This window comes from Schistocerca piceifrons, chromosome 2 (assembly GCF_021461385.2).
Source record: "Schistocerca piceifrons isolate TAMUIC-IGC-003096 chromosome 2, iqSchPice1.1, whole genome shotgun sequence".
Taxonomy (NCBI): domain Eukaryota; kingdom Metazoa; phylum Arthropoda; class Insecta; order Orthoptera; family Acrididae; genus Schistocerca; species Schistocerca piceifrons.
Window position 1 is genome coordinate 681294428 of NC_060139.1, and position 25833 is coordinate 681320260.

The following is a 25833-nucleotide window of genomic DNA, read 5'->3' on the forward strand; positions in this document are numbered from 1 at the left end:
TCATCTTCTTGCGTAGCTTCTGCTCTCTACGTCGATAGCAAGCGGGGTGGAAGGAACTGTGGCAGCTGCGAGTCCTTGGCCGTGACAGAAGATTCCGGGTGAGGATAAGCGAGGTGACGCCCGCCCTGGCCGGTCAATGGGAGCGACTTATTGTGGTGGGAGGGGGATTCCCGAGGCCATCCGAAGTCCGGCTATATATACAGGTGGGCGGCAGCGCGCACGCCGGAGCGCAGTCAGCAGCCTGTGGTAGTCCTCGCAGCAGCAGCAGCAGCAGCCAGCAGCCAGCAAGCAGGAGCATGGCCAACGCCGCAGCCACCGCAGTCTTCGTCGCCGCTTGCCTGGGCTCCTGGTGGGCCCTGGCCGCAGGTACGTGTCCGCACACCAGTTTCAGCTTGAGATCCCCCCAATGCTGTCACTGTGCTATTAACGTTTCTCAGCCTCCCCATTGTCAGGTGACCTCTGACCTATTGGGCAAAGCGTGGTTTACTCTGCTCTCATGTTAATTTTTTATTGTTGCTCACATCTGGAGGTTGGCGATATTGAATGAAACGAGGTGTGTTTCATGTTCGGCATCCATAAGGAGAAATATGTAGATTTTCTTAGCTGTCTCACCCAAAACCTGATCATGATCATTTTGAGAAAGGATTGTGCCGGCCGAAGTGGCCGTGCGGTTAAAGGCACTGCAATCTGGAACCGCAAGATCGCTACGGTCGCAGGTTCGAATCCTGCCTCGGGCATGGATGTTCGTGATGTCCTTAGGTTAGTTAGGTGTAATTAGTTCTAAGTTCTAGGGGACTAATGACCTCAGAAGTTGAGTCCCATAGTGCTCAGAGCCATTTGAACCATTTTTTTTTTTTGAGAAAGGTTACGACCGAAACCGACAGCTTACATTCGCAGGATTTCTGCGATACCTTTCTCTGTGAATTACAGAAACCCGAAACCATTAGTACTTCCGACTCCAAGATTTTAAACATGGCTGAAACAGCAACTGTTGAAATTCTTCACGGTAAATGATGACAGCCAAAACAGTTGCAGGATAAAGATTTATTAAAATTCTTGACCTCGGTTTCGGTATATCTAAATATACCTTCATCAGAAGTAAAATATTCTCAAATCACATCCTGCAATGGAGATTCATAAAACAATTGCGCCAAAGGGTCGATGCGAACACAGCTTAGCATCAGTACTAATGCTAAGCGGTGTTCGCATCGACCCTCTGTCCATAATTATGTTGTATAAATGGAGATGATGTTTTAACTACTGACGACGCCTTTGGCACAGTTCTTTTATGAATCCCCATTGCAGGATGTGATTTTAGTATATTTTACTTCTGACGAAGGTATATTTAGATATACCGAAACCGTGGTCAAGAATTTTAATAAATCTTTATCCTGCAACAGTTTTGGCTGTCATCATTTACCGTGAAGAACTTCCGACTCTGTTAATCTCCCCACATCTCTTTATAATGATCTGGCATTTATACAATAAATTCCAATAATATGTTAGTATGACTGCATCGTAAAATGAATACAGTTACTCTTTATTTAAACACACTACTGAACGTACATTCCCATAGTAGTTTCATACACAGGATTGTCAGAAACAGTCTGAAAAACTTGCATTACTGTCGCAGGGTAGGCTGTATCGAGAAATAATTGTTAAGAGAAAAAAAATTCTATACGTCGCGCTGTTTCCGAATTAATTAACAAAGAGATTAGCCAATCAGGCCTTTGGGTGCTTAAATTGAAGCGGCCTGCCAAGGACTGTGCCCCCAAATGTGTTCTTCGTTTGTTTACCTAAAACCGAAGAAGACAGAAATATAAAAATTGGACATGGATCGTTAGTAAGAATCGAACGCGAGCCACAGGCTGAGCAGTCTTGCGTGCTATCGTGTACGCATTAGTCCGCCCCTGGTAGCTGAATGGTCAGCGTGACGGATTGTCAATCCTCTGGGCCCTGTCATCCTCATCGACTGCAGGTCGCCGAAACGGCTTCAAATTGAAAGACGGGCACCCGGCGAACGGCCTGCCCGACGGGGGGCCCTAGCCATACGAGTAAATAATAATAATAAAAAAAACGTACGCTATGTGAACAACCGACACCGAGTGTCTCTGGCGGGCCGCTTGAATTTGCGCGCGCAAGGGCCTGATGGGCCAACTTCAATTCTAATTAACTCGTAAACGGCGCAACGTATAGAATTTGTTTTCTAACAGTTATTTTCTAGCACATCTTACCTTGCAACACCCTTACAAGCTTTTTACACTTTTTCCTGACAACCCTGTGTATAAGCAGCGTTACGTCCAATTTTTTAGAACGATGGGCAATTTATGTGGGAAAAGATTTCAATCTTCTTACGTCAGTGTTGTGTTCTGCATGTAGTTCTTTGGTATTTTCCTCTTCTGGTTCGGATTTCATTAGTGTCTTACTGTGATACTATAGTATTATTGTGTTAAAGGTGGTTTTACATTTACTGCTAAGTGATTTTGTACTTGATATCTGCAACTTACTATGAATTTCCTATCGCTTGTCACTGTGGAATCAATGGCTTTTCAAGACAACACTATGTAATTAATAATCTTCCAATTTCGTTGCGGCTGCATCCAGTATCGGAGTATACACAGACCTTCACGGGTAAATTTTTAACATTGCAGAGCAGCAACGGACCCAGTTACTTACTGACTCTTCATGTCATATGAGGAACTAATAAAAATGTGATTTCATGTAGTAAAGTGTATTAACAAGACTTGTTTCGAATTTCATGAAAGAATTGCATCATGATGTCTGTAATTGAAGAACTATGTATGTGTGTGCGTGTGTTGGGGCTTACGGGCGCTCAACGTCGAGGTTATCAGCGCCCTGACACATATTAAAAGGAACGAATGTGGACAGACCTAATAAAACTGAAGCACATACGCAAAGAAAGCAGAAAAGAAGGAAAATGCTACATAAGAAATTAAAACGTAAGGAAAGGGAAAACGTAGCAGCAAGAAAGCCACAGGAAATTGTCAAAGGCTGGCCACTTACATAAAACATGGGCGAGCTTGTCACACAGTGAGCAAATTAAGACCCTCTCCCTAAAATCTCGGGAAAAACATTAGACAAGTCACAGAACTTTAAAACTTTAACCACAGTCGTTCGGGTATTTCCTAAAAGAGATGGCAGATCCGCCGGCAAGTCAGCCGCTGCCCGCTGCTGAGAACATAAAACGCAATCCAATAAAACGTGGCGCACAGTGACCTGGACGCCACAAGCACCACACATAGGAGGGTCCTCTCGCCGGACCAGGAAGCCGTGCGTCATACGACTGCGGCCTATCCGAAGTCGAGTGAGAAGAGCCACGTCCCGTCGACAGGGCTACAACGAAGTACACCATACACTCGTTGTGGGATTGACTAAACGGAGCTTATTGTCAGTCATTTCCAACCACTCATCCTCCCACAGATGGACGGCTCGTGAGCTGAACAGCCAGGTGAGTGCGTGCAGAAGACGGATGGCACACTGAAATACTTGAGGATCGAGACAGGCCTCCTTGGCTGTTGACTAGGTTTTTAGAAAAAAAGTACCGTGTCATCTAAGATCCATACAAGTAGACGGACGAAAATTAATCTGCTGTTTTCTTTCTCAGCATTATATAACACGTTCTGGCTGTTGAAGAAACTGCAATAAATGTTTGACTCTCGGCGTGGAAACAAAGTCTCCATACTGAGGTTCGGTAGTCATTCACTCCAACACAAAATTCAGTTCACGAAACACTATATTACTTAATGTTCTCGCAAATCTGTAGTTGTTGGTAAGTCCAGCGAGCGTGAAACCACGCCGATATGACCGGTCACGATTCGTGGAATGCCGCTATAGCATACCGTTCAACAAAGGATCTTCCACGACGTCTTGACATGTTTGTGGTTGGAAGACAGAGCCGGAATCAGTACGATTTTCACGAGTCGCCTTGACTGTCATACTGTCGTCATTTAACAGACTTTTTCTGACTTTCATACGTTCCTTCACCTCTCAAGATACCTCCAACTCGCAGAAGAGTCTAACTTGTCACTTTCAATCGTATACTTGTAACCGACAGTTAATCAACTACCTAACATAGTACTATGGCACCGGGTGTCAATATCCTCTGCTCTCGATAAGACTGTTCGAAATCCATTTGCAGTATGGTACTTCAGCCGGCCGTTGTGGCCGAGCGGTTCTAGGCGCTTCAGTCTGGAACCGCGCGACCGCTACGGTCGCAGGTTCGAATCCTGGCTCGGGTATGGATGTGTGTGATGTCCGTAGGTTAGTTAGGTTTAAGTAGTTCTAAGTTCTAGGGGACTGATGACCTCAGATGTTAAGTCTCATAGAGCTCAGAGACATTTGAACCATTTTTATGGTACCACAATTTTCATAATACTTGTGAAATTCCTAATATGGGACATTTTTTTCAGGTCAGTTGTCTCAGGAGTGCCTCGGTTGCATATGTGAGGCGGCGTCGGGATGCGACGTGAACTCCGGCTGCAACGGCGACGTGTGTGGTCCGTTCAAGATCACGTGGGCCTTCTGGGCGGACGCAGGCAAGCCCGTCATCTCCGGGGACAATGCCAACAGCGACGGAGGTCAGTCACGTCACTCACTCTCTGTGAAGGCAACGCACTAGCTAGTTTTAATTCGTCACTGTATTCATTTATGTAGAGTTCCTTCAGCGACAAGGAAGTAGTAATCTGAAAGATGCACACTGCCTTGCAATAAGCAACACTGCCCAAACTCCACCTCGGTCGCACAAGGCAAGAGACCCTCGCCTACACGTAATCTCTCCTTCTGAGATGCAGGCATGCTTATGGCGTAACTGTCCTCTGTCCCGCAGTTCCAGTTAATTAAACCGCATATTCCTGTAGTGTCAGTTCCGTGTTGGGCAATATATGTTACGATAAATTTTTCAGTTCTGCTATCTCTAATGTATTTTGTTAAAAACGAAATAATACTACAAAATCAAGTTATAGCGAATAGTTGAAATATATAAGAAATTTACACTATATGCTTAAAGACTTACTCGTTCTGTTGAGGTATACAGATTTATTATGCAGATTTACACTTCTGTGCCACTGTTACCTTAAAGAGCCGCTATTGCGCATAGCCACAGATATAGTCCTACAAAACAGGTTTATTTATCCCTACTGCACCCATCAAACTTGATATTTGCTAGAGGTAGTAACCTCAGATTGCTTTTCAGTTAATACAGCTTTCTTGGTTCATGAACAAAAATATATATTTGTATGTTCTATACGTCATGAAGAGAATCATCTCCTGTAGGTATCGCAGAGTGATGTCTCTCGGACGTGGAAAGAAGTCGAACATTTTATTTAAGTATGAGGCAATGTGATGACGTAATTATTTTTAATGTTTTGATATAGAACTAGTGCTGTGAACTGTATGGCAAATATCAGTACCAATATTTGATAAGCAACTCCAGAATACGATTTGGAAGCTAACGCTAATTTTAGTAAGTATAGCACAGATAGCGTGACAAACATGGATTAATGCCTGTCTGGGATCCATGTTTTTGAAGTAAAAGCAGGATAAAACTTTCTGTATGATAGCGAGTAAACTGAAAAGGATGCTCCAAATTTGAAATACCGACGAGGAGTAAAATGAAACGCTGAGACAGCCGCAAACGAAGTTACTACGCAAAGTTTCTGGCAGATTAAATTTGTCCGCCGTAAAGGACTCGCATTTGAGAAGTTTGTCTTTCGCCCGCAAGTATTCCATCGACTGTGCTATTCAAGTACAACTTAGGTCCCGTTCTTCCAGCTTTCCTTTAGCCAGTATGATGCCAGCTCCTTCCTTGTAAAATTCAGAGTTCTCCTGCACAATTTGCGGTACTACACTCCTAGAAGAAAGGTCATCACGGATACACGAATTATCCATGTTGTTTCCAGAAATAATTTCCACTCTGCAACGGAGTGTGTGCTGATTGGAAACTTCCTGGAGGATTAAAACTGCGTTCTGGACTGAGACTCGAAGCTGAAAACAATCTGCAAGGCTGTTGCTACGTCACACCTCGGTAATATCCATTCTCCCAATGTCCGGCAAGGTATTCATTAGAACTTAGGAGAAGTTTGAAAGTTAGGAGATATGGTTGGTGTAAGCGGGTAGCTCAATCGGTTGAGCATTTTCTTCTGAAAGGCTGAGGTTCGAGCTCTGGTCCGTTACACAGTTTTAATCTATTCCACTGCGGAGTGAAAATAAATTCTGGAAGCTGGAATTCAAAAATTTTAAGTTTTATATTCAACATAGTCGCGGTATCGAATTATAGCACATCTAGTGTGAACCTCTATCGTGATTCCCATGATTCACAGAAACAAGACTTAAACTCTAGTGTGAAAAATGACCCCTGACCATCATAAGACCGCTGTGCAGAATGAGCCGTCAAATGCATAATTTCAGTGAAATTCCTACAAAAATTCGAAGGTTACACTGTTCTAAATTGAGAGACAAAAACATAACACTCAAGCAGCGAAGACGCTGTACCATACACTGTGCAAGATTAAAGTAAGAAGATCATGTAAAGGAGAACCAAATCGGTGAGCAAGGAAAGGCAGCCATCTAGTTCCAGAAGCGCAGTAGCAGAAGAAGGAAGAACTCCATAAGTGTGTAACAATAACAGAACAATACCAAAATCTTAGCTTTAGTCGTTAATTGTGATTTAGTAATCAGGCTCTCTACTTACGGGTTGTATCCTACACTACCTCGTTTCCTGCAGCGTTCTTTTCATACCCAATACTCTTAATGTACTTAATTTAGCTCTGATAAGAATTCCACTTTTTATTTCACGTTGCATCACTGATATCGAAATTATTAGCCGCAGCTGAACAAGCATGCTGACGAACATTTGCTCTTCCCCAGTCATTGCGAAAGAACGCGCAGGAGTTGCTGTCGTAATATCCGACAAAAACAACGTTGCGTCATCACTTTAAAGTCAGTATTTATTTATAGAGACTGTGTACATAACGCTGCTGAAGAAACACCGCTATTAAGCAGAACCATTTTACCCCGAGGCCGGACAAAAAATCCTGTGTCTCGCTTCATTGTAAGCACCTACAACATTTAGTTTTACTTTCAAGTAAAGAGTAACCGCCGTTGGGTTCACAAAAAATAGGTCGAAAACTTCAGATCGTAGAGTGACACACGTCTGTTATGTGAAGCGTATTTTAATGTGTTTGATACATTAATGTTCCCACTGAGATTCTCGAATATTCTGGAATACTTTAAAACCATCTGCCTTTAAGGATTTTCGAATGTGGAAAATGTTAACAATACCCTACCAATAAGTAGATCAACGATTACTCGGAGACTAAACGAAAAGTCTGTATGGTTCAAATAACATTTTCCTACACACAGATTTACCAGTTTTCCTTGAAGTTTTGACCAACGGTTCAGACACCTTAAACTGTCTAAATTTTGGTGTTTAACTAAAACATGATGACGAACTTAAGTTACTTGCCAGAACCTTCTGTATTAGGATGACCTAAGTTATTCAAATTGCATAGGCTTAGAAATGGTTGGCTAAATACTTGTCGAACCCAAATCTGTTCGTTTCTCGTGTCTGCCATTTGTCACCAAAGCGTCTTCATTTTCGCAGATCTTTGTGTTCAAATGCAGTCAGGCTGTAGGTCTTCGGATATTCAGCCAAATGAAACATGCCAGCCACTGTGGCCGAGCCGTTCTAGGCGCTTCAGTCCGGAACTGTGCTGCTGCTACGGTCGCAGGTTCGGATCTTGCCTCGGGCATGGATGTGTGTGATGTCCATAGAAGTAATTTTAAGTCTAGGGGACTGATGACCTCAGATGGTAAGTCCCATGGTGCTTAGAGCCATTTTCTTTGAAACATGCCTGTATTATCAGTAGTGCCAACTTCCGGCACCTTCAGCTTGCCTTGATTTACTGTGTGAAACAAGTACCTTGGGATCACATAATCGACAGAGCCCAGTGTGCTCACATCGCCCACTCACTTACTTACCAGAGTTGCGTGTGCCACGTACTTCTTTGGCGTGTAGACTTTCCAATGGTCATAAATATCTGTCCGTAAGTACAGGGTGTAATGGATATAAGTGTGATATTTTTCAATGTTGTACTTTAATATGTGCACACATCGGTGTGTTGGTTGTTCTTGGTCTGCGTCAGTCATCCCACAAACACATCACAAACTTCATGATCTGATGTTTTCTGCATAGTCGTTACTGCACCACTAAGTGCACTACTCCTGTCAGTATAGACTAGCCGTCTTTCATCCATGTGTTCGCACTTGAACACCTGACCTGTGCCCTGGGGAAAATATTAATGGCTCGCTCTTGCCATATACACCCACTGAGGGGGGGGGGGGGGGGGGGGGGGGGGGAGGGGGGGGAAGCAGGGCACCACCAAGAAGTTGTCCGAATGAGATAGAAATCTACAGTTGTGATGTACTTGAGCAGTCAGACAAATGATTACAATTTTTAAAAAAATGTATGAGTTATTCAAGAAAAAGAGCTTTACAAATTGAGCAAGTCACTAACACATTGGGTTTTTATGCAAGCAAGTATTAGGCTTGCTAATGATTGATATAGTTTTTGGATGTCCTCCTGAGGAATATGATGTCAAATTTTGTCCAGCTGAAGCGTTAGATCGTCAAATTTCCGAACTTGTTGCAGGGCCCTGCCCACAATGATCCAAATGTTCTCAAACAGGGGAGACATCTGGTGCCCTTGCTGGCCAAGGATGGGTTTGGAAGCATAAAGACAAGCTGTAGAAACTTCAGCTGTGTGCGGACGGGCACTGTCTAGCTGAAATATAAGCCTAGGATGACCTGTCATGAAGGGCAACAAAACGGGGCGTAGAATATGTGGACGAACCGCTGTGCTGTAAGAGTGCTGCAGATGATAAGCAAAGGGATATTGCTGTGAAATGAAACGGTGTCCCAAATCATCAGTCCTCGTTGTCGGGCCATAAGGCGGGCGACATTCAGGCTGGTAACCCACTGCTGTCCTCTGCGTCTCCACGCACATCTTCGATGGTCATCGTGGCCCGGTTTAAAGGGATATCCATCACTGAAGCTTCTACTACGTGAACAATATTCCACGTCTGGTTTTGTTGCCCTTCATGGCAAACCACCCTGAGCTTACATTTCAGCAAGATAATGCCCGCTGCATATGGCGAGAGTTTAGAGTGCCTGTCTTTGTGCTTGCCAAACTCTGCCTTGGACAACAAGACCTCCAGATCGCTCCCCAAATGAGAACGTCTGAAGCAATTATGAGCAAGGCCTTCCAATCAGTTTGGAGCTCTGACGATCGAAACCTCCAATTGGGCATAATCTGGCATGATATCCCTCATGAGGACATCCTGCAACTCTGTCAATTAATGTCAAGCCGAATAACTATTTGCATAAGGGCTAGAGATGGACCAACACGTCATTGATTTGCTCACTCCGTGAAGCTCTTCTCTTAAATAAATCAGCCAATTTTCTAAAACTGTAATAATTTAGTTGTCTGTACTTGTATATCACAGGTACCGATTTCCGACCAGTTCGGAAAATTCTTTCGGCTTAGATTCCTTTTTCTTAGAGTGTATTTGGAGGTACTAACCAACATAAGATCATACGAATTGTAACAGGCTTAATTATTAGTCTGAAAATGACGTAAATACTAATGTAACGTTGTTCAGTACACGTCCTCAGTCACCACAGAATTATCTGCACTTATACCCGTTAAGCATGAATGTAACATGCAAAAACGTAAATCGTAACATTATAAAGTGCTTTCGCTTTCTCTTTAGAATAACAGTGTTTAGACGAAGTTGTTCTGTATTTCAAGCATTCGACTTCTCTGTCCCAAAATGTCAGAAAGGGCACACATTTTACGTAGTTCCAAAGTAAACTAATATCTTTTCTCCGTAAATAGTCGGAGCTCTGCCATTACTTCTCATCGACTGCATAGACAGAAACTTTGCAGTTCGATATTGTTAGACAAGAAGGACAAACACAAGAAGGACAAACTTTTCTCCTCCTTTTTTTCGTATTCAGAAGTTTTACTTATAGTAACACTGATAAATATTGAAGAAAGAACTCTCCATCAACTAATAACTGTTAGTATCTACAAATAAGCATCTTTAAGTTGTAAAATGGGCTGATGTAATATCGTAAAAGGAAATGAAGAAGAGAAAAAAGCTGAGACAGTTTTGCTATCATCATTAGCGTTAAGCACTTTTCCTTGAAGTACTCATTATTTTAATTGGAGTCCTGAATCCAAGTAAAGCAATCATCCTCATTTTTACGTAAACAGTCTTCAGTTTAACTGTTAGTGAAACTTTGTACCTAATAACTTACCAAAAATTACTTGGTCTCAAACGACCTATTCCTTCTAAGCTTTAAACATTTATTGCGGTAGAATCTGTCGACATTTTGTGTTGATTAATTAACTGTGATGCCTCGTTACAGCTTACGTGCGATGTTCGTCAGACGTGTACTGCGCAGCCTCAGCTGTGGGAGCCTACATGTCCAAGTACGCCACGGTAAGTGCTCCGTCTCATCAGTATGTATACGACTAGCATATATATCACTTATCTGGTAGGAGAGCACAATGCAGTGATACTTACACTTGCTCGGATATATATACAGGGTGGTCCATTGATCGCGACCGGGTCAAATATCTCACGAAATAAGCGTCAAACGAAAAAAACTACAAAGAACGAAACTTGTCTAGCTTGAAGGCGGAAACCAGATAGCGCTATGGTTGGCCCGCTAGATGGCGCTGCCATAGGTCAAACGGATATCAACTGCGTTTTTTTTAAAAATAGGAACCTCCATTTTTTATTATATATTCCTGTAGTACGTAAAGAAATATGAATGTTTCAGTTGGACAACTTTTTTCGCTTTGTGATAGATGGCGCTCTAATAGTGACAAACATATGGCTCACAATTTTAGACGAACAGTTGATAACAATAGGTTTTTTTAATTAAAATACAGAACGTAGGTAGGTTTGAACAATTTATTTCGGTTGTTCCAATGTGATACATGTGCCTTTGTGAACTTATCGTTTCTGAGAACGCATGCTGTTGCAGCGTGATTACCTGTAAATACCACATTAATGCAATAAATGCTCAAAATGATGTACGTCAACCTCAATGCATTTGGCAGTACGTGTAACGACATTCCTCTCAACAGCGAGTAGTTCGCCTTCCGTAATGTTCGCACATGCATTGACAATGCGCTGACGCATGTTGTCAGGCGTTGTCGGTGGATCACGATGGCAAATATCCTTCAACTTTCCCCACAGAAAGAAATACGGGGACGTCAGATCCGGTGAACGTGCAGGCCATGGTATGGTGCTTCGACCACCAATCCATCTGTCATGAAATATGCCATTCAATCACTCTTCAACCGCACGCGAGCTATGTGCTGGACATCCATCATGTTGGAAGTACATCCATGCTGTCATGCAGTGAAATATCTTGTAGTAACATCGGTAGAACATTACGTAGGAAATCAGCATACATTGCACCACTTAGATTGCCATGGATAAAATGGGGGCCAATTATCCTTCCTCCCATAATACCGCACCATACATTAACACGCCAAGATCGCTGATGTTCCAGTTGTCGCAGCCATCGTGGATTTTACGTTGCCCAGTAGTGCATATTATGCCAGTTTACGTTACCGTTGTTGGTGAATGACGCTTCGTCGCTAAATAGAACGCGTGCAAAAAATCTGTCATCGTCAGGTAATTTCTATTGTGCCCAGTGGCAGAACTGTACACGACGTTCAAAGTCGTTGCCATGCAATTCCTGGTGCATAGAAATATGGTACGGGTGCAATCGATGTTGATATAGCATTCTCAACACCGACGTTTTTGAGATTCCCGATTCTCGCGCAGTTTGTCTGCTACTGATGTGCGGATTAGCCGCGACAGTAGCTAAAACACTTATTTGAGCATCATCATTTGTTGCAGGTCGTGGTTAACGTTTCACATATGGCTGAACACTTCCTGTTTCCTTAAATAGCGTAACTATCCGGCGAACGGTCCGGACACTTGGATTATGCCGTTCAGGATACCGAGCAGCATACATAGCACACGCCCGTTGGGCATTTTGATCACAATAGCCATACATCAACACGATATCGACCTTTTCCACAATTGGTAAACGGTCCATTTTAACACGGGTAATGTATCACGAAGCAAATACCGTCCGCACTGGCGGAATGTTACGTGATACCACGTACTTATACATCTGTCACTATTACAGCACCATCTACCACAATGCGAAAAAAGTGGTCCACCAGAACATTCATATTTCTTTACGTATGTAATGAAAAATCGGGGTTCCTATTTAAAAAACGCAGTCCAAATCCGTTTGACCTATGGGAGCGCCATCTAGCGGGCCAACCATAGCGCCATCTGGTTTCCCCCTTCAAGGTAGACGAGTTTCGTTCTTTGCAGTTTTTTCGCTTAAAGAGAAAGAATGTATATGGAAGAAAAAATTTCTCTACTGGTTTACATGCCCTCCTGTCATAGCTGAAATTTGCAGCGAGAAAGAAATGGGAACCACACATTTTAACAGGACTATATTGCATTTTCTTTTTTGCAGCCAGTTTTAATAGAAAACCTTTACACGGTAGCTTATATATGTTTATTAGAGTATCGTGTAAAAATTTGAAGTTCATTGCTCAAACACTTTTCGAGAGTTTTGTAAACAACTTTTCCTCCTTAAAATATACATATCCGTCAGGATGTTCATTTGAGTATCGTGTAAAAATTTGAAAGTATATTGCTTAAAGGAAGGGGAAAGTGAAATGGATCGCAGAATGAGAACTGACGAGATGTTGAGCAGGGTCGAAGAGGAGAAGAACTGCATGAGGATGATACACAAGAGAAAAACATCTTGGGTGGGGCACATGTTACGTAGGAATTGTGTGCTATAATCTTGGAGAGAAAAGTAGAATGAAAGGAGGGAGAGAAACAAGAAGGTCTGGAATACTAACAGATGTGAAGAGAGGAAGAAGTTACAAACAATGAAAGAGGATACTCAGGACAGGAAGACATGGAGGGTGTCAACTTGGTTCATGTCTTAGGGCAGATTTATTGAAAGAGCGAGCCTGTGAAAATAAGTAAAAAAAAAAAAAAAACCAATTAATTGTAGCTACATGAGTAGAGTGCATTACTGTTACACCAATCACATATACATATCATGTAAACTGACTCGTTCTTCATCATTTCGATAAAAGTATCATTCAATTGATCTATGGAACATGCAACTAAATCTTGTAACTCTTAAATCGAAAATATAAAATTACACACGTTTACAATATGAACTTGTACTTTTAAGATATACAATAAATACTCAAAGGCGGGTGTGCATAAAAATAAAGTTCCACTTTCACGAAATAATTTTTGAAGTCATAACTGGTATAATCTAACAAAAACAAACAGCCTAGATCGAAAAAAGTGTTTATTTTTCTGGTAACCGGTTTCAGTCATAGAACGACCGTTTTCAAACCAGTACGTAACACTGCTGATGACGCGTGTAGCCAGTAAGTGGAACTGCTGTACGTGCTAAGAGGCACCAATCAACAACACCGTTGTCGGCTAGTGCTTCTTAGCACGTGCAGCAGCTCTTGTTGATTGGTGGTTCTTAGCACGTACAGCAGCTCCACTTACTGGCTCCACGCGTCATCAGTGGAGTTATGTACTGGTCTGAAAATGGTCGTTCTATGACTGAAACCAGTTACTGTATCGGAAAAATAAACACCTGTTTCGATCTAAACTAGCTGTTTTTTGGTTAGATTAACTGCACGAGATTTTACATAGTCCTCTGATGTCCACTTCAAAGAACATTGTAACGTAGATAACAATAAAACAGCTTTGGTTCTTATTTGAAAAAGTACAGTCCAGAAGCACAGGCACAGATTAAAGCTTTGATTTCTGTCTTTGTGTTCGTAAAAGAAGCCACAATATGAGATTGAAAATTTTACTATTTTTTTTAAAAAAGAAACAGCAACATCATTTGTTAAACGAAAAAGTGATTCCGGCAACAAAGCCATTTTCGAAGAATTTCCTGATTTGCTGCGATCTCTGTTTGCTTTTTTTTCCTTTTTTGAGGTTCCTTTTTTCTTTTGTTGAGGGTCCCTTCTTCGTCTATACGCATTTGTTCAGCGGTAGCAGATGTTCAACAGCAGATGTTTCATACTGGCTGTTTTGCTTGGTGTATTCTGGTAACAAGACGTGATCAGTATACCACTCGAGGATTGCAGTTCTAGACGGGCGCCATTTTTAGTAGTTTTTTCTTCATTGAGGAGGATATATCTTAAAATCAATTTTATATCCTAAATATTTTTAATCTCACACTCGCAATTTTAGAATTACAAGCTTCATACTTATGTGCAGTTATCTGTTGCCTCTAGTTCCACCAATCAAAGCGCAAATAAATTTACACTGCAGTCACAAAATAAGGAGCATACAGAATAGAAACTCGGCTGCAAGTCAAGCGTCAAAATTTAAGGCGCATGCGCGAAGTCTGCCATATTGATACCGAGTAAACAGCTACACTATGTGGTCAAAAGTATCCGGACACCAGGCTGAAAATGACTTACAAGTTCTTGGCGCCCTCCATTGTAGTGCTGGAATTCAATATGGTGTTGGCCCACCCTTAGCCTTGATGACAGCTTGCACTCTCGCAGCCATACGTTCAATCAGCTGCTGGAAGGTTTCTTGGAGAATGGCAACCCATTCTTCACGGATTGCTGCACTGAGGAGAGGTATCGATGTCGGTCAGTGAGGCCTGGCACGAAGTGGGCGTTCCAAAACATCCCAAAGGTATTCTATAGGATTCAGGTCAGGACTCTGTGCCGGACAGTCCATTACGGGGATGACGTTACTGTCGTGTAACCACTCCGCCATAGGCAGTGCATTATGAACAGGTGCTCGATCGTGTTCAAAGATGCAATCGCCATCCCCGAATTGCTCTTCAAGAGTGAGAAGCAAGAAGGTGCTTAAAACATCAATGTAGGCCTGTGCTGTAATAGTGCAACGCAAAACAACAAGGGATGCAAGACCCCTCCATGAAAAAACACGACCACGCCCTAACACCACCGCCTCCGAATTTTGATGTTGACACTACACACACTGACAGATGACGTTCTCCGGGCATTCGCCGTACGCACACCCTGCCATGGGGTCGCCACATTGTGTACCGTGATTCGTCATTCCACATAACGTTTTTCTACTGTTCAATGGTCCAATGTTTACGTTTCTTACACCAAGCGAGCCGTCTTTAGGCATTTATCGGCTTCTTGTGTGGCTTATGAGCAGCCGCTCGAGCATGAAATCCAAGTTTTCTCATCTCCCGCCTTACTGTCATAGTACGTGCAGTGGATCCTGATGAAATTCGGAATTCCTGCGTCATGGTCTGGATACATGTTTGTCTATTACGCATTACGACCCTCTTCAACTGTCGGCGATCTCTGTCAGTCAACAGACGAGGTCGTCCTCTACGCTTTTGTGCTGTACGAGTTCCTCCACGTTTCCACTTCACTATCACATCGGAAACTGTAGACCTAGGGATGTTTCGGAGTGTGTAAATCTCGCGTACACACGTATGACACAAGTGACACCCAATCACCTGACCACGTTCCGCGAAGCGCCCCGTTCTGCTGTTCTGCTCTCTCACGACGTCTAATGACTACTGACGTCGCTGATATGAAGTAACTGGTAGTAGGTGGCAGCACAATGAACGTAATAGGAAAAACGTATGTTTTTGGGGGTGCCCGGATACTTTTTCTTACATAGTGTGTCAGTCGCGATCAGATCACTGTTCTGCAAAGTTGTGTGTGCATTATGCCAGAGCCAACTGAATTCGAACGTGTGCAGATTGTTGGTGCTCACATGATGGGTGCTTCCATAACCAGGATAGACGAAGGGCTTCATGTTTCAAGAGGCGCCTTATCTGTGATTTATACCGTCTGCAAGGAAAGCGGAAAAACATCATCCACTAAGTCAAAAAGCGCAAGAAAGTATGTATTAAGTAATGGTGGCGGACTATGGAGCGATGGAAGGATGAGTATTGCTGCCCGCTGTTTCTAAGTTCTAGCCATGTTTACGTCCCAAGAGTGAAACATTGCGGAGGTTCGATGATGATTGGTGCAGTCATATTGTCATATTCCATGAGCCCCGTGGATACTCTGCACGGTCGCATAACTGCATAGGATTATGTGACCATTCTGGCTGTCAGGTCCATCCCATAGTACAATGTTTGTTCCCCAGTGATTATGGTGTGTTCCAAGCTAATACGACCTATGTTCGCAAAGCTGACATCGTTCGGGACTGGATTTGTGAGCACGAGGATGAACTGTCGCATCTCCTCTGGCCAGCAGGCACCAGATCTCAATATTTTTGAGCGTTTGTGGTCTGCTTTGGAGAGAAGGATTACTAAACACATCCATGATCTTTAGCTGAACTTGCCACTATTTTGCAGGTAGAATGGTGTAAGATTCCCTTGAAAACCATTCAGAGCCCGCATATATTCTTTCCCAGAGGCGTGGGAGCTGTTTTGAACGCCAACAGTTTTCCTGCCCTCTTTTAGGCATGCAAATGTGCTGCGCTTTCAGTGTTTCCATATTTTTGCTCATCCCCTGTGCACCGCATAATGATATATGTGTCGACCCGTATCCAGTTGTCTAAGAGAGGCGACGACAAATGATCTGCAGTAGGGCATTACAACGTCACTGTCAGACAGACTCACTGTCTCTCTTTCCCTCCCTTCCCCCCTCCTCTCTCTGTCTCTCTCTCTCTCTTTCTTTCTCTCTCACTCACTCACTCACTCACACACACACACACACACACACACACACACACAGTTACGCTCCACACAGCATCTGCACTTTTCCTATGATTGCCTATTGCTTGGCTAGTGAGTCTATAGCCTGCTGCTTGGTTACTGATTCTAGGTTATTGTCTTGAAGGTGAGGCGACGGATCAGTACTGTTCAGGTCATAGATGTTTGTCTTATACATTGTATGTCATTTACATATTGCAGTTACTCCTCCTAATAAGCATTTGGCATCACTTACGTTAGTTGACTTCGGAGAACTATGAACTTTTCACTCACGCCCTTGCATTCACTCGTGTCGCTGTGCTTGCCTACTTCCTTGAAGTGGAGATCCCTTCTTCTAACCAGTTTCCATTTCATAGCTCAACATAAAATGACTTCTTCGGCAGATTATGCTTATGTAATAGGTCGACATGTCTCGTCCATCCAAACTGGTTTCTCGGCACATGTTTCTCAAAAATTGGAAGGTTTACTTTCTAAATACTTTGAAAGTCCTCACATGGGTGCCAGTTAAATACGGAGAATCGGCCAGAGACATTTCAGATGGAAGAAGTTCTATTTCTCGACATTGCCCCGATGTCAGCACGAGGTGTCCGAGGAGTAGAAAAATGTAAGGAGGACGAGAGCTATGTTCACAGAGAGCTTCGTATGTAACAGCAAATCAAGGCACACCGTACAGAACTGGTATGAGTTTCTCAAAAATTTCTGAAATTTTATCCTTGTAAGGCAATCAGGTGACAGAATGTGGTACTCATTAATTCGAGCGAACTGTAACGGTATACTTGGAAGAACTGATATACGAGGGGCGGTCAATAAGTAATGCAATGTTTCTTTCTTCTCGGTCAATTTCCGTTTAAAAAACGTTGAATTTGTTGTGGGACATCGTGGAATATTCCCGCTTCAGTCCTATAGCTTCAGGAAGTTTCGACAGGTGGTAGCGCTATACGTTGCCTTCAAAATAGCGTCTGTAACGGAGGTGTATTCCAAGCAGGGAGCTCTCACTGAGTTTCTTTTGGGGAAAACAATAGCACGCAGATATTGATAGGTGCTTGCAGAATGTCCACAGAGATCTGGCAATGAACAAAAGGCCTCACACAAGTTTACGCACCCGAGAGGAGCCCACAAAACTTCACTGGATTGTTCTTCCTCATCCTTCGTACGGACTCGGATCTCGGACTTTTCGACTTCCATCTGTCTGGCCCAATGAAGGATGCACTCCCCTGGAGCAGTACGTGGATGACGGGGATGTTATTGATGCAGCGAGACGTTGGTGCCGACGTCGACCATAGAGTGGTACCACGGGGGCATACAGGCCGTCCCAGTAAGGTGGTGTGAGGCAATCGCATTGAATGGAGATAAAGTTGAAAAATAGGGGGTTGTAGCCAAAAGAGTGGGAAATAATATGGTGTATTGGAATACTGAATAAAACCAATCTGCTTTCAGAAAATATCTCTTGCCTTGGTTATTGAACCCCCTCTTGCTGGCAAAGGAAAGATCTGTGACATGTTTTAACAATTTTACTCCCCGATACAGCCACTCTCGTTTGCTCACAGCTGACTTTTCTTGGCCCTCTTCGGACACACTAAGCACTATGTTTCAACATCTTACGAATGAACTGGTTATCCGTTATCACTATCAGTGAAACACTTTAGATTTCTGAAGATTTAGATAACATTGGATGCACAGAAGAAACCCTGCCCGTAAGAGCTTTGCATCTTGGGGGAGGTCGTCAGGTAAGATATGCACTCCCTTGCGGACACGTCCGTACAAACGGCTGAATTGATTTCAGATAAACCATTCTAAACAAAAAACAGGATAACCGGATCGAAATTTGTGTTCTTCGTCTTTTGAACACGAGCTCTGAGGATTAAGTATTTCGCTCGGCGGGTAACTGAAGACAGGCCAGTAGCTACCGATCCCATGTCGTAGCAACTCGAAAACAGTAAGCGAAGATGCGCATCCAACTAAGTCAAATATATTTTATGTATGAACTTGGCCTTAATCAAGAATAACTTTCAGAATCTAGTTCGGAGTGTGTTTAGCTTTGTGTAATGTCCACGTGTAAAGTAAACACGAAGCGTAGAGAATTCCGCATGAATGTGACGGCTAAATTTTTCGAAGAATCAACACATCTCATTAACATGCCAGTGCTTGTACCATAAACAACAGATGAACAAGAGAGATTTCTTTCACATCTGTGACGTGCAGCAGATAACGTTTCCCAGAAGCCGGAGACCTCTGGTTCTTAACGACTACTCGTTCACTCACTAACGAGAGGCCATGTCAGATTAGTACGTTAAAACGCAGCAGCTCCACGTAGTTCCCAGAAGTTGCGGTAATGTATTTGTCCCCGGACTGGAAATGCCGGAAGAATGCTACTGTGATAATAGCTACGCATCATGCGTTGGATGCGTGAAGGCGGGAGATGGTCACGTAACGACCTGCTGCCTAAACACAGAGCTCAGAGGACGAGCACAGGGCTCAGGTGTTGCGAATAACGGCAGTCTGCTGGTGCTGCCTTGGAGGAACTATCGACAGACTGCATCGAATATAAAACATATGACACTACAGAAACCTACTGACTACAAAACAAGATCTCTGTAAGGAACGAAATCAACGTCCGTGCGCATTTCCCTTGAGTCGAAATGCGATGCATATCGCTGCATAAGGAAATATCAACGGCAAAGTTTATATGCCTACGGGACATATTATTCTCACCAGTCACTTGCAATATCTTTATCTTTTAGTGATGGTGTCTCGTTACAAAAACAAGAATAATATATCCCGTTAATTAAGCGGTACGACAGGTGTGAATATTAACGAATCATTACTTTAATACGTCGTGATTACAAAATACGAACATGAAAGATTTACACAATAGTGGTAAGAGTAAAGCAGAATCAGATCTGAAGGAGAGATCAGTTTGTGTTCCCGAGAAATGTAGGAATACGGAAGGCAATATTCGTCTACGACTTCTCTTTTTGGAAGAGATAGTGAAGAAAGGCAAACCTACGTTTATGGCATTTGTAGATTTAGAGAAAGCTTTTGACAGTGGTGACTAGAACACTCTGATCGTAATTCTGAAGGCAAGAGGGGTAAACTACAGGTAGCGGAAATTATCTGTTAGTTGTGTAGCAATTGACCTGCAGTTATAATCGTCGAATGGCATGAAATGGAAGCTGCAGTATAGAAGAGAGTGAGACGGTGTTTCAGTCTATCCCCGATGTTATTCAGACCGTACGCTGCGTGACCAGTAGCGGAAACGAAGTCGAAATTTCGATAGGGAACCAGAGTTCAATGAGATGGAATAAAAACTTCGAGCTTTACCAAAGACGATATAATTGATAATTGGAAGATCAGTTGAAAAGAATGGATGAAGTGTTGAAAAGCAGTCGTTAGATGAACTTTGACAAAGGTAAAACAAACATTAATGTGGTCGAATCAAATTTGGCGACGGTGAGAGTATTAGATTAGATATGAAAATGATTATGATGATGATTTATGGCGGAGGGCGCTAAACAGCAAGGCTATCAGCGCCCTTGCATTAATGATATACCGAAGAAGATGGTAAAAATCTATGGAAGACCACCAATAAAGTGGAAAATTACGTTTGATTCCACCACAGGAATCGTGAAGCAACCCCAAGAAGGTGTACTTCAGAAAAGCCCGTAATAAAATCCCAGAGAGACACAGCGGGATAACTAAATAAAATGGATAAAAACCTGGGAAGATCCTGTTGAAAAAGGGGACAGGTAGCCGTAGCTGGTTGACGACTTAGAAATAATACGTGACCCCGCCACTATGTGACACATTAAGATCTCACACCCAGTTTTTTGAGAAGAATTCCGAACACCACTCAAAATCTTACGACACGAACAACACTCTCCTCGCAGAACTTAAGGACCGAAAGTAGCATTCACATGATGTACCATTGCAAAATAACATGGTCCTATGAAACTTGGACCATGCACAGAAAGAACTGTTACCGTATGGTACATAAGGTAAACGAAATAAATATTCAATGAGACGACCAGAAATTGCACTTTTATTTGAAGACGGTATTTACACTACTGCCCATGAAAATTGCTACACCACGAAGATGACGTGCTACACACGCGAAATGTAGTGACAGGAAAAAGAGGTTGTGATATGCAAATGATTAGCTTTTCAGAGCATTCACACAAGGTTGGCGCCGGTGGCGACACCTACAACGTGCTGACATGAGGAAAGTTTCCAACCGATTTCTCATTCAGAAACAGCAGTTGACCGGCGTTGCCTGGTGAAACGTTGTTGTGATGCCTCGTGTAAGGAGGAGAAATGCGTACCATCACGTTTCCGACTTTGATAAAGGTCGGATTGGAGCCTATCGCGATTGCGATTTATCGTATCGCGACATTGCTGCACGCTTTGCTCGAGATCGAATGACTGTTAGCAGAATATGGAATCGGTGGGTTCAGGAGGGTAATACGGAACGCCGTGCTGGATCCCAACGGCCTCGTATCACTAGCAGTCGAGATGAGACAGGCATCTTATCCGCATGGCTGTAACGGATCGTGCAGCCACGTCTCGATCCCTGAGTCAACAGATGGAGACGTTGGCAAGACAACAACCATCTGCAAGAACAGTTCGACGACGTTTGCAGCAGCATGGACTAGCAGCTCGGAGACCACGGCTGCGGTTACCCTTGACGCTGCATCACAGACAGGAGCACCTGCGATGGTGTACTCAAAGACGAACCTGGGTGCACGAATGGCAAAACGTCATTTTTTCGGGTGAATCCAGGTTCTGTTTACAGCATCATGATGGTCGCATCAGTGTTTGGCGACATCGCGGTGAACGCACATTGGAAGCGTGTATTCGTCATCGCCATACTGGCGTATCACCCGGCGTGATGGTATTGGGTGCCATTAGTTACACGTCTCGGTCACCTCTTGTTCGCATTGACGGCACTTTGAAGAGTGGACGTTACATTACAGATTTGTTACGACCCGTGGCTCTACCCTTCATTCGATCCCTGCGAAACCCTAAATTTCAGCAGGATAATGCACGACCGCATGTTGCAGGTCCTGTACGGGCCTTTCTGGATACAGAAGGTGTTCGACTGCTGCCCTCGCCAGCACATTCTCCAGATCTCTTACCAATTGAAAACGTCTGGTCAATGGTGGCCGAGCAACTGGCTCGTCACAATACGCCAGTCACTACTCTTGATGAACTGTGGTATCGTGTTGAAGCTGCATGGGCATCTGTACCTGTACACGCCATCCAAGCTCTGTTTGACTCAATGCCCAGGCTTATCAGGGCCGTTATTACGGCCAGAGGTGGTTGTTCTGGGTACTGATTTCTCAGGATCTATGCACCCAAATTGCGTGAAAATGTAATCACATGTCAGTTCTAGTGTAATATATTTGTCCAATGAATACCAGTTTATCATCTGCATTTCTTCTTGGTGTAGCAATTTTAATGGCCAGTAGTGTACACTGAAGCCACTGCGATTTCTAATGGTTCCCTGAACATTAAAAGGGGGGGGGGGGGGGGGGAACACCGTTCTTAATAGGGCGTGTGATCGCCATGGACGGCAGCGCATGCTGTGCAACATGCTCCCACGCTGGGCACAAGGTTGGTAAGAAGTTCTTCTGGTAGAGCGTTCCATTCCTCCACCTGCGCAGTTAACGACTGTTGGATGGTCATTGCCGCATGTGAAATTGCTGCAATGTGTTTGAAATTGCACCTGCCGTTTGACGTGTGTGTCCCTTCTTGTCTGTTACACAATGCAGCCGTTATGTGCTCCTGTAACTGACGGTGGGGACCTCCCTCTCTCCTTCTAGCAACAGTGCCTCTGATTCGGAACGCTCATCGCGCACGGGAAACAAATCTGTAAACAATACTAAACTCCTTCTTCCAGTTTCCCGACGATTCTTCCCCATGTAAAGTCACCCAAATACGTCTCCGCACCATGCTGTAAAGACGAACACCGCCATAGTGCATCGTAACCGCTCGCTGATTGACACAGTGTCTTTTCCCATTTCTTCGACTGCATCGCGTTGCACGGCTAGCTTCATTTGGCGCTGTAGTCGTGCTAACCTCTCGTAATGTGGCGTTCAACTCTCTGTGCATGGCTGGGACACCTCTGGAAACGAGCTCCCGCACTTTCATTAATTCTGACCGAGTTGTTAATATTTTATGTTACTTTACTTATCTCGTCCTTAGGTTTTGTAGAGTAGTGTTTTATGACATTATGTAGTTTGTTGTACCATATTCTGGCGTTGTATTCACAAATCCGAGAATTCCCGAGCATCATTCTAACAAAATATCTCACCTCAGCTCAATTATTTCTAATATTACACTTGCATATTCCCTTCATCGGTCCTCTCTTGTGCGAGTTTGTGCAACATCTCTTACTGACTTCTACGCTGACGGGACGTTAAACTTCCTCCTGTACTTTTATTACACATTTTAATAGTTAATTAACATCTCAATTTTGTGATTCTCTTTCTTCGTTAAAATATGTTGTTGCATGGGTTGTGCAATCCATGTATGCGTATTATACCATCAGTATTCACAAGAGCAGTCTGCTGTAAATCTTTGCTCTTTTTTTTACTCTTTGTCTTACAAAAGATCAAATGTCACTGGAGGTCGTCTGTCATCAAAGTATAAATTATGATGGGATTAAAAACCATACAGGAGCAATGAATGTCAAAAAAGTTTCAGCAGTCTATATTAATGCAGAGTACTTTATCAGGATAAAATTAAAGAAGGCATAAAGCTCTTGCAGTTCCCTTCGTTGTTAAAGATGTTCTGTATATTGATGAGACAGTTAAAAACTGGAGAAGAAATCGCTAAAGTATGGGTATGCGAGCAGAAAATGAAAATATGTATGGTTTACTGCTTGCAGACGAATAAGTCATCGATGCCGAGGATGAGGAAGAATACAGAAATTTAGTGGAAGAAAACAGAGGGTTAAGTATGGGAATAATTGTTTTAAAACACAGAGTACGGTCGTAAGAGACGAAGGGCGTGACTTGAAAACCGAGAAGGGTGTTATTGAAAGTGCAACATTTAAGTACTTGAATGTCACACTGACAGCAGATGGAAGGGTTGTTCAGTGTACAGTACCTGCAAAACTACGAAGAAGCGACTACTCAAGATCTTTCCGGGCTAAAGTGCGGACACTAACAAAAAAAATGAAAGAAACGCTCCACATAATCGACTTCGGTTCTGAAAAAGGTGTCGTCAGATCACAAAAGTGAGTAGGATAAGGAAGAAGATACTTCACAAATTATGAAAATAGTATCAGCTTTGGATAGAGTGGAAACTATTGGAGTTGTATGGCTAAATTATACACATGAATAGCAACAGAATACATGCAAAAGTGTGTCCATGGAGACCTCCAGGAAGGATGAGAGGAGATAGACAGAGAAAGGACTGGAAGGCAGAAATTACAAAGGCCACGCAGGAGAGACGTTTGACAGATAGTTGTATCTGCACAGCTCGCTATTTTAAGTTTTAAAATTTAGTTTGTATGGAAAATCATGCAAAAGAAAAACAGCAGCTTGTTCTAAGGAATTATGCAAGAATTGCCCAAGACTAATTACGGGAACTTATAGAACAGCCGTATATGGATTGCGGGATGGAGAATTCCACCTAGTTTTTTCCGATCTATGTTACTTTTGTGATGCTGAAGGTGCTCTTTACACGATTTGTTAATTCATGTGGAGCCTCATGATGCATGGGGAACATCAAATCTGAAGTGAATAGGAGGCAATACGTTTCCTAAATATTGCTTGCACACTTCCGAAATTAATATATATTTTACAGATTATTAATGTAGAGTGCCTTCGAACATGGATTGATAATATTTGTCTTCATTTATTTCAGGACTGTAACGGTGATGGGCAGGTTGATTGCTTCGACTATGCAGCCATTCATCGACTCGGCAGGAACGCCTGCAATGGCCAGATAGATCTGGGCTTCCAGAACCGGTTCCTGCAGTGCCAGAACGCATTGGGATAAGCCTTTAGGATGGTGTCAGAGAACGTCTTGTTTCCTTCCGCGACACTACACTGACGGCGTAATTTCCCAGCAATACTGAGGTGCCTCGAATTTCGGCAACACATGAATCGTACCTAGCATAATGAAATGTGTGGTATTCACCCTGTGGACATAAACTTGCATTTCACATTCATTTTCTGTTCAATCGAACAAGAATCTTTTGTGACCTCAGACAGCAATTTATAGTTCTCTTTTAAAGACAATCACATCTGATAATTACTCCACATAGTATTCATCGTATCCATTCAAGCTCATATTGGGTAATCAGTGTATCTGTGTCACACAATATAATGTCGCAATAAACTAAAGAGCCAAAAAGTTTGAATGAAGTAATGATTATTTTTATTAATTGATTACTTTATTATAATACAACCTATCTACTGTCAGGTTAATGTTAACAGGCAAAAGGTATTTTTCCATTCTGAACATTGAGGGTACATCCGGACTTATCAAACAAAACTTTCTAGCAGCTTTCCGGTTATTGTGTGTTTATATCGCAGTTTGAACACAAAGTACATAATAGTACTCAGCATATTAAATTTCACTTTTTAAGGCTGAGAAATATAAAAACAGACACTGTTAATAAGTGATTTCAAATGAAATAACTTCTGTACAAGGAAAAGGAATGAATATTATGAGATAAAATCTGAATTAGTTTCTCTCGATCACAGTCATATCATATGAACATGACCCAATCCGCTCTTTTAAAATGAAAGAAGAAAGATGTTTGAGAGAGCGAGCCATGACAAAACAACTCAACATGGCGTGCAGGATATTTTTGACAAGTAAAATTCCTTCAGAGTCCAAGTGATAATTCCGAATCCAAAAAAGGTAGGTGTTGACATGCGTGAGTACTACCGAAACATTGTTTAATAAGTCATGATTGTACAATACTGGCACAAATTATTTACAAGAAAATGAAAGAAACTGGTAGAAGCTGATATCTCGGGA

At 42.8% G+C, this 25833-nt stretch overlaps 1 protein-coding gene across 1 annotated transcript; it reads left to right on the top strand.

Moving 5' to 3' along the window:
- Positions 1-233: 233 nt before the first annotated feature.
- Positions 234-25211, top strand: LOC124776864 (invertebrate-type lysozyme 3-like). The gene is made up of 4 exons (XM_047252042.1): positions 234-366; positions 4431-4598; positions 10450-10523; positions 24709-25211. The coding sequence occupies exons 1-4, from the start codon at positions 297-299 to the stop codon at positions 24841-24843; spliced, it is 447 nt and encodes a 148-aa protein (XP_047107998.1). The 5' UTR covers positions 234-296; the 3' UTR covers positions 24844-25211.
- The last annotated feature ends 622 nt before the right edge of the window (positions 25212-25833 follow it).

What these genes read in the sequence shown, in the direction of transcription:
- LOC124776864 (XM_047252042.1), top strand. Translation starts at nt 297, where the DNA reads ATGGCCAACGCCGCAGCCACCGCAGTCTTCGTCGCCGCTTGCCTGGGC. An exon ending in CAATGCCAACAGCGACGGAG is followed by an intron (nt 4,599 to 10,449) that starts GTCAGTCACGTC and finishes GCCTCGTTACAG; the next exon opens with CTTACGTGCGATGTTCGTCA. An exon ending in ACATGTCCAAGTACGCCACG is followed by an intron (nt 10,524 to 24,708) that starts GTAAGTGCTCCG and finishes CATTTATTTCAG; the next exon opens with GACTGTAACGGTGATGGGCA.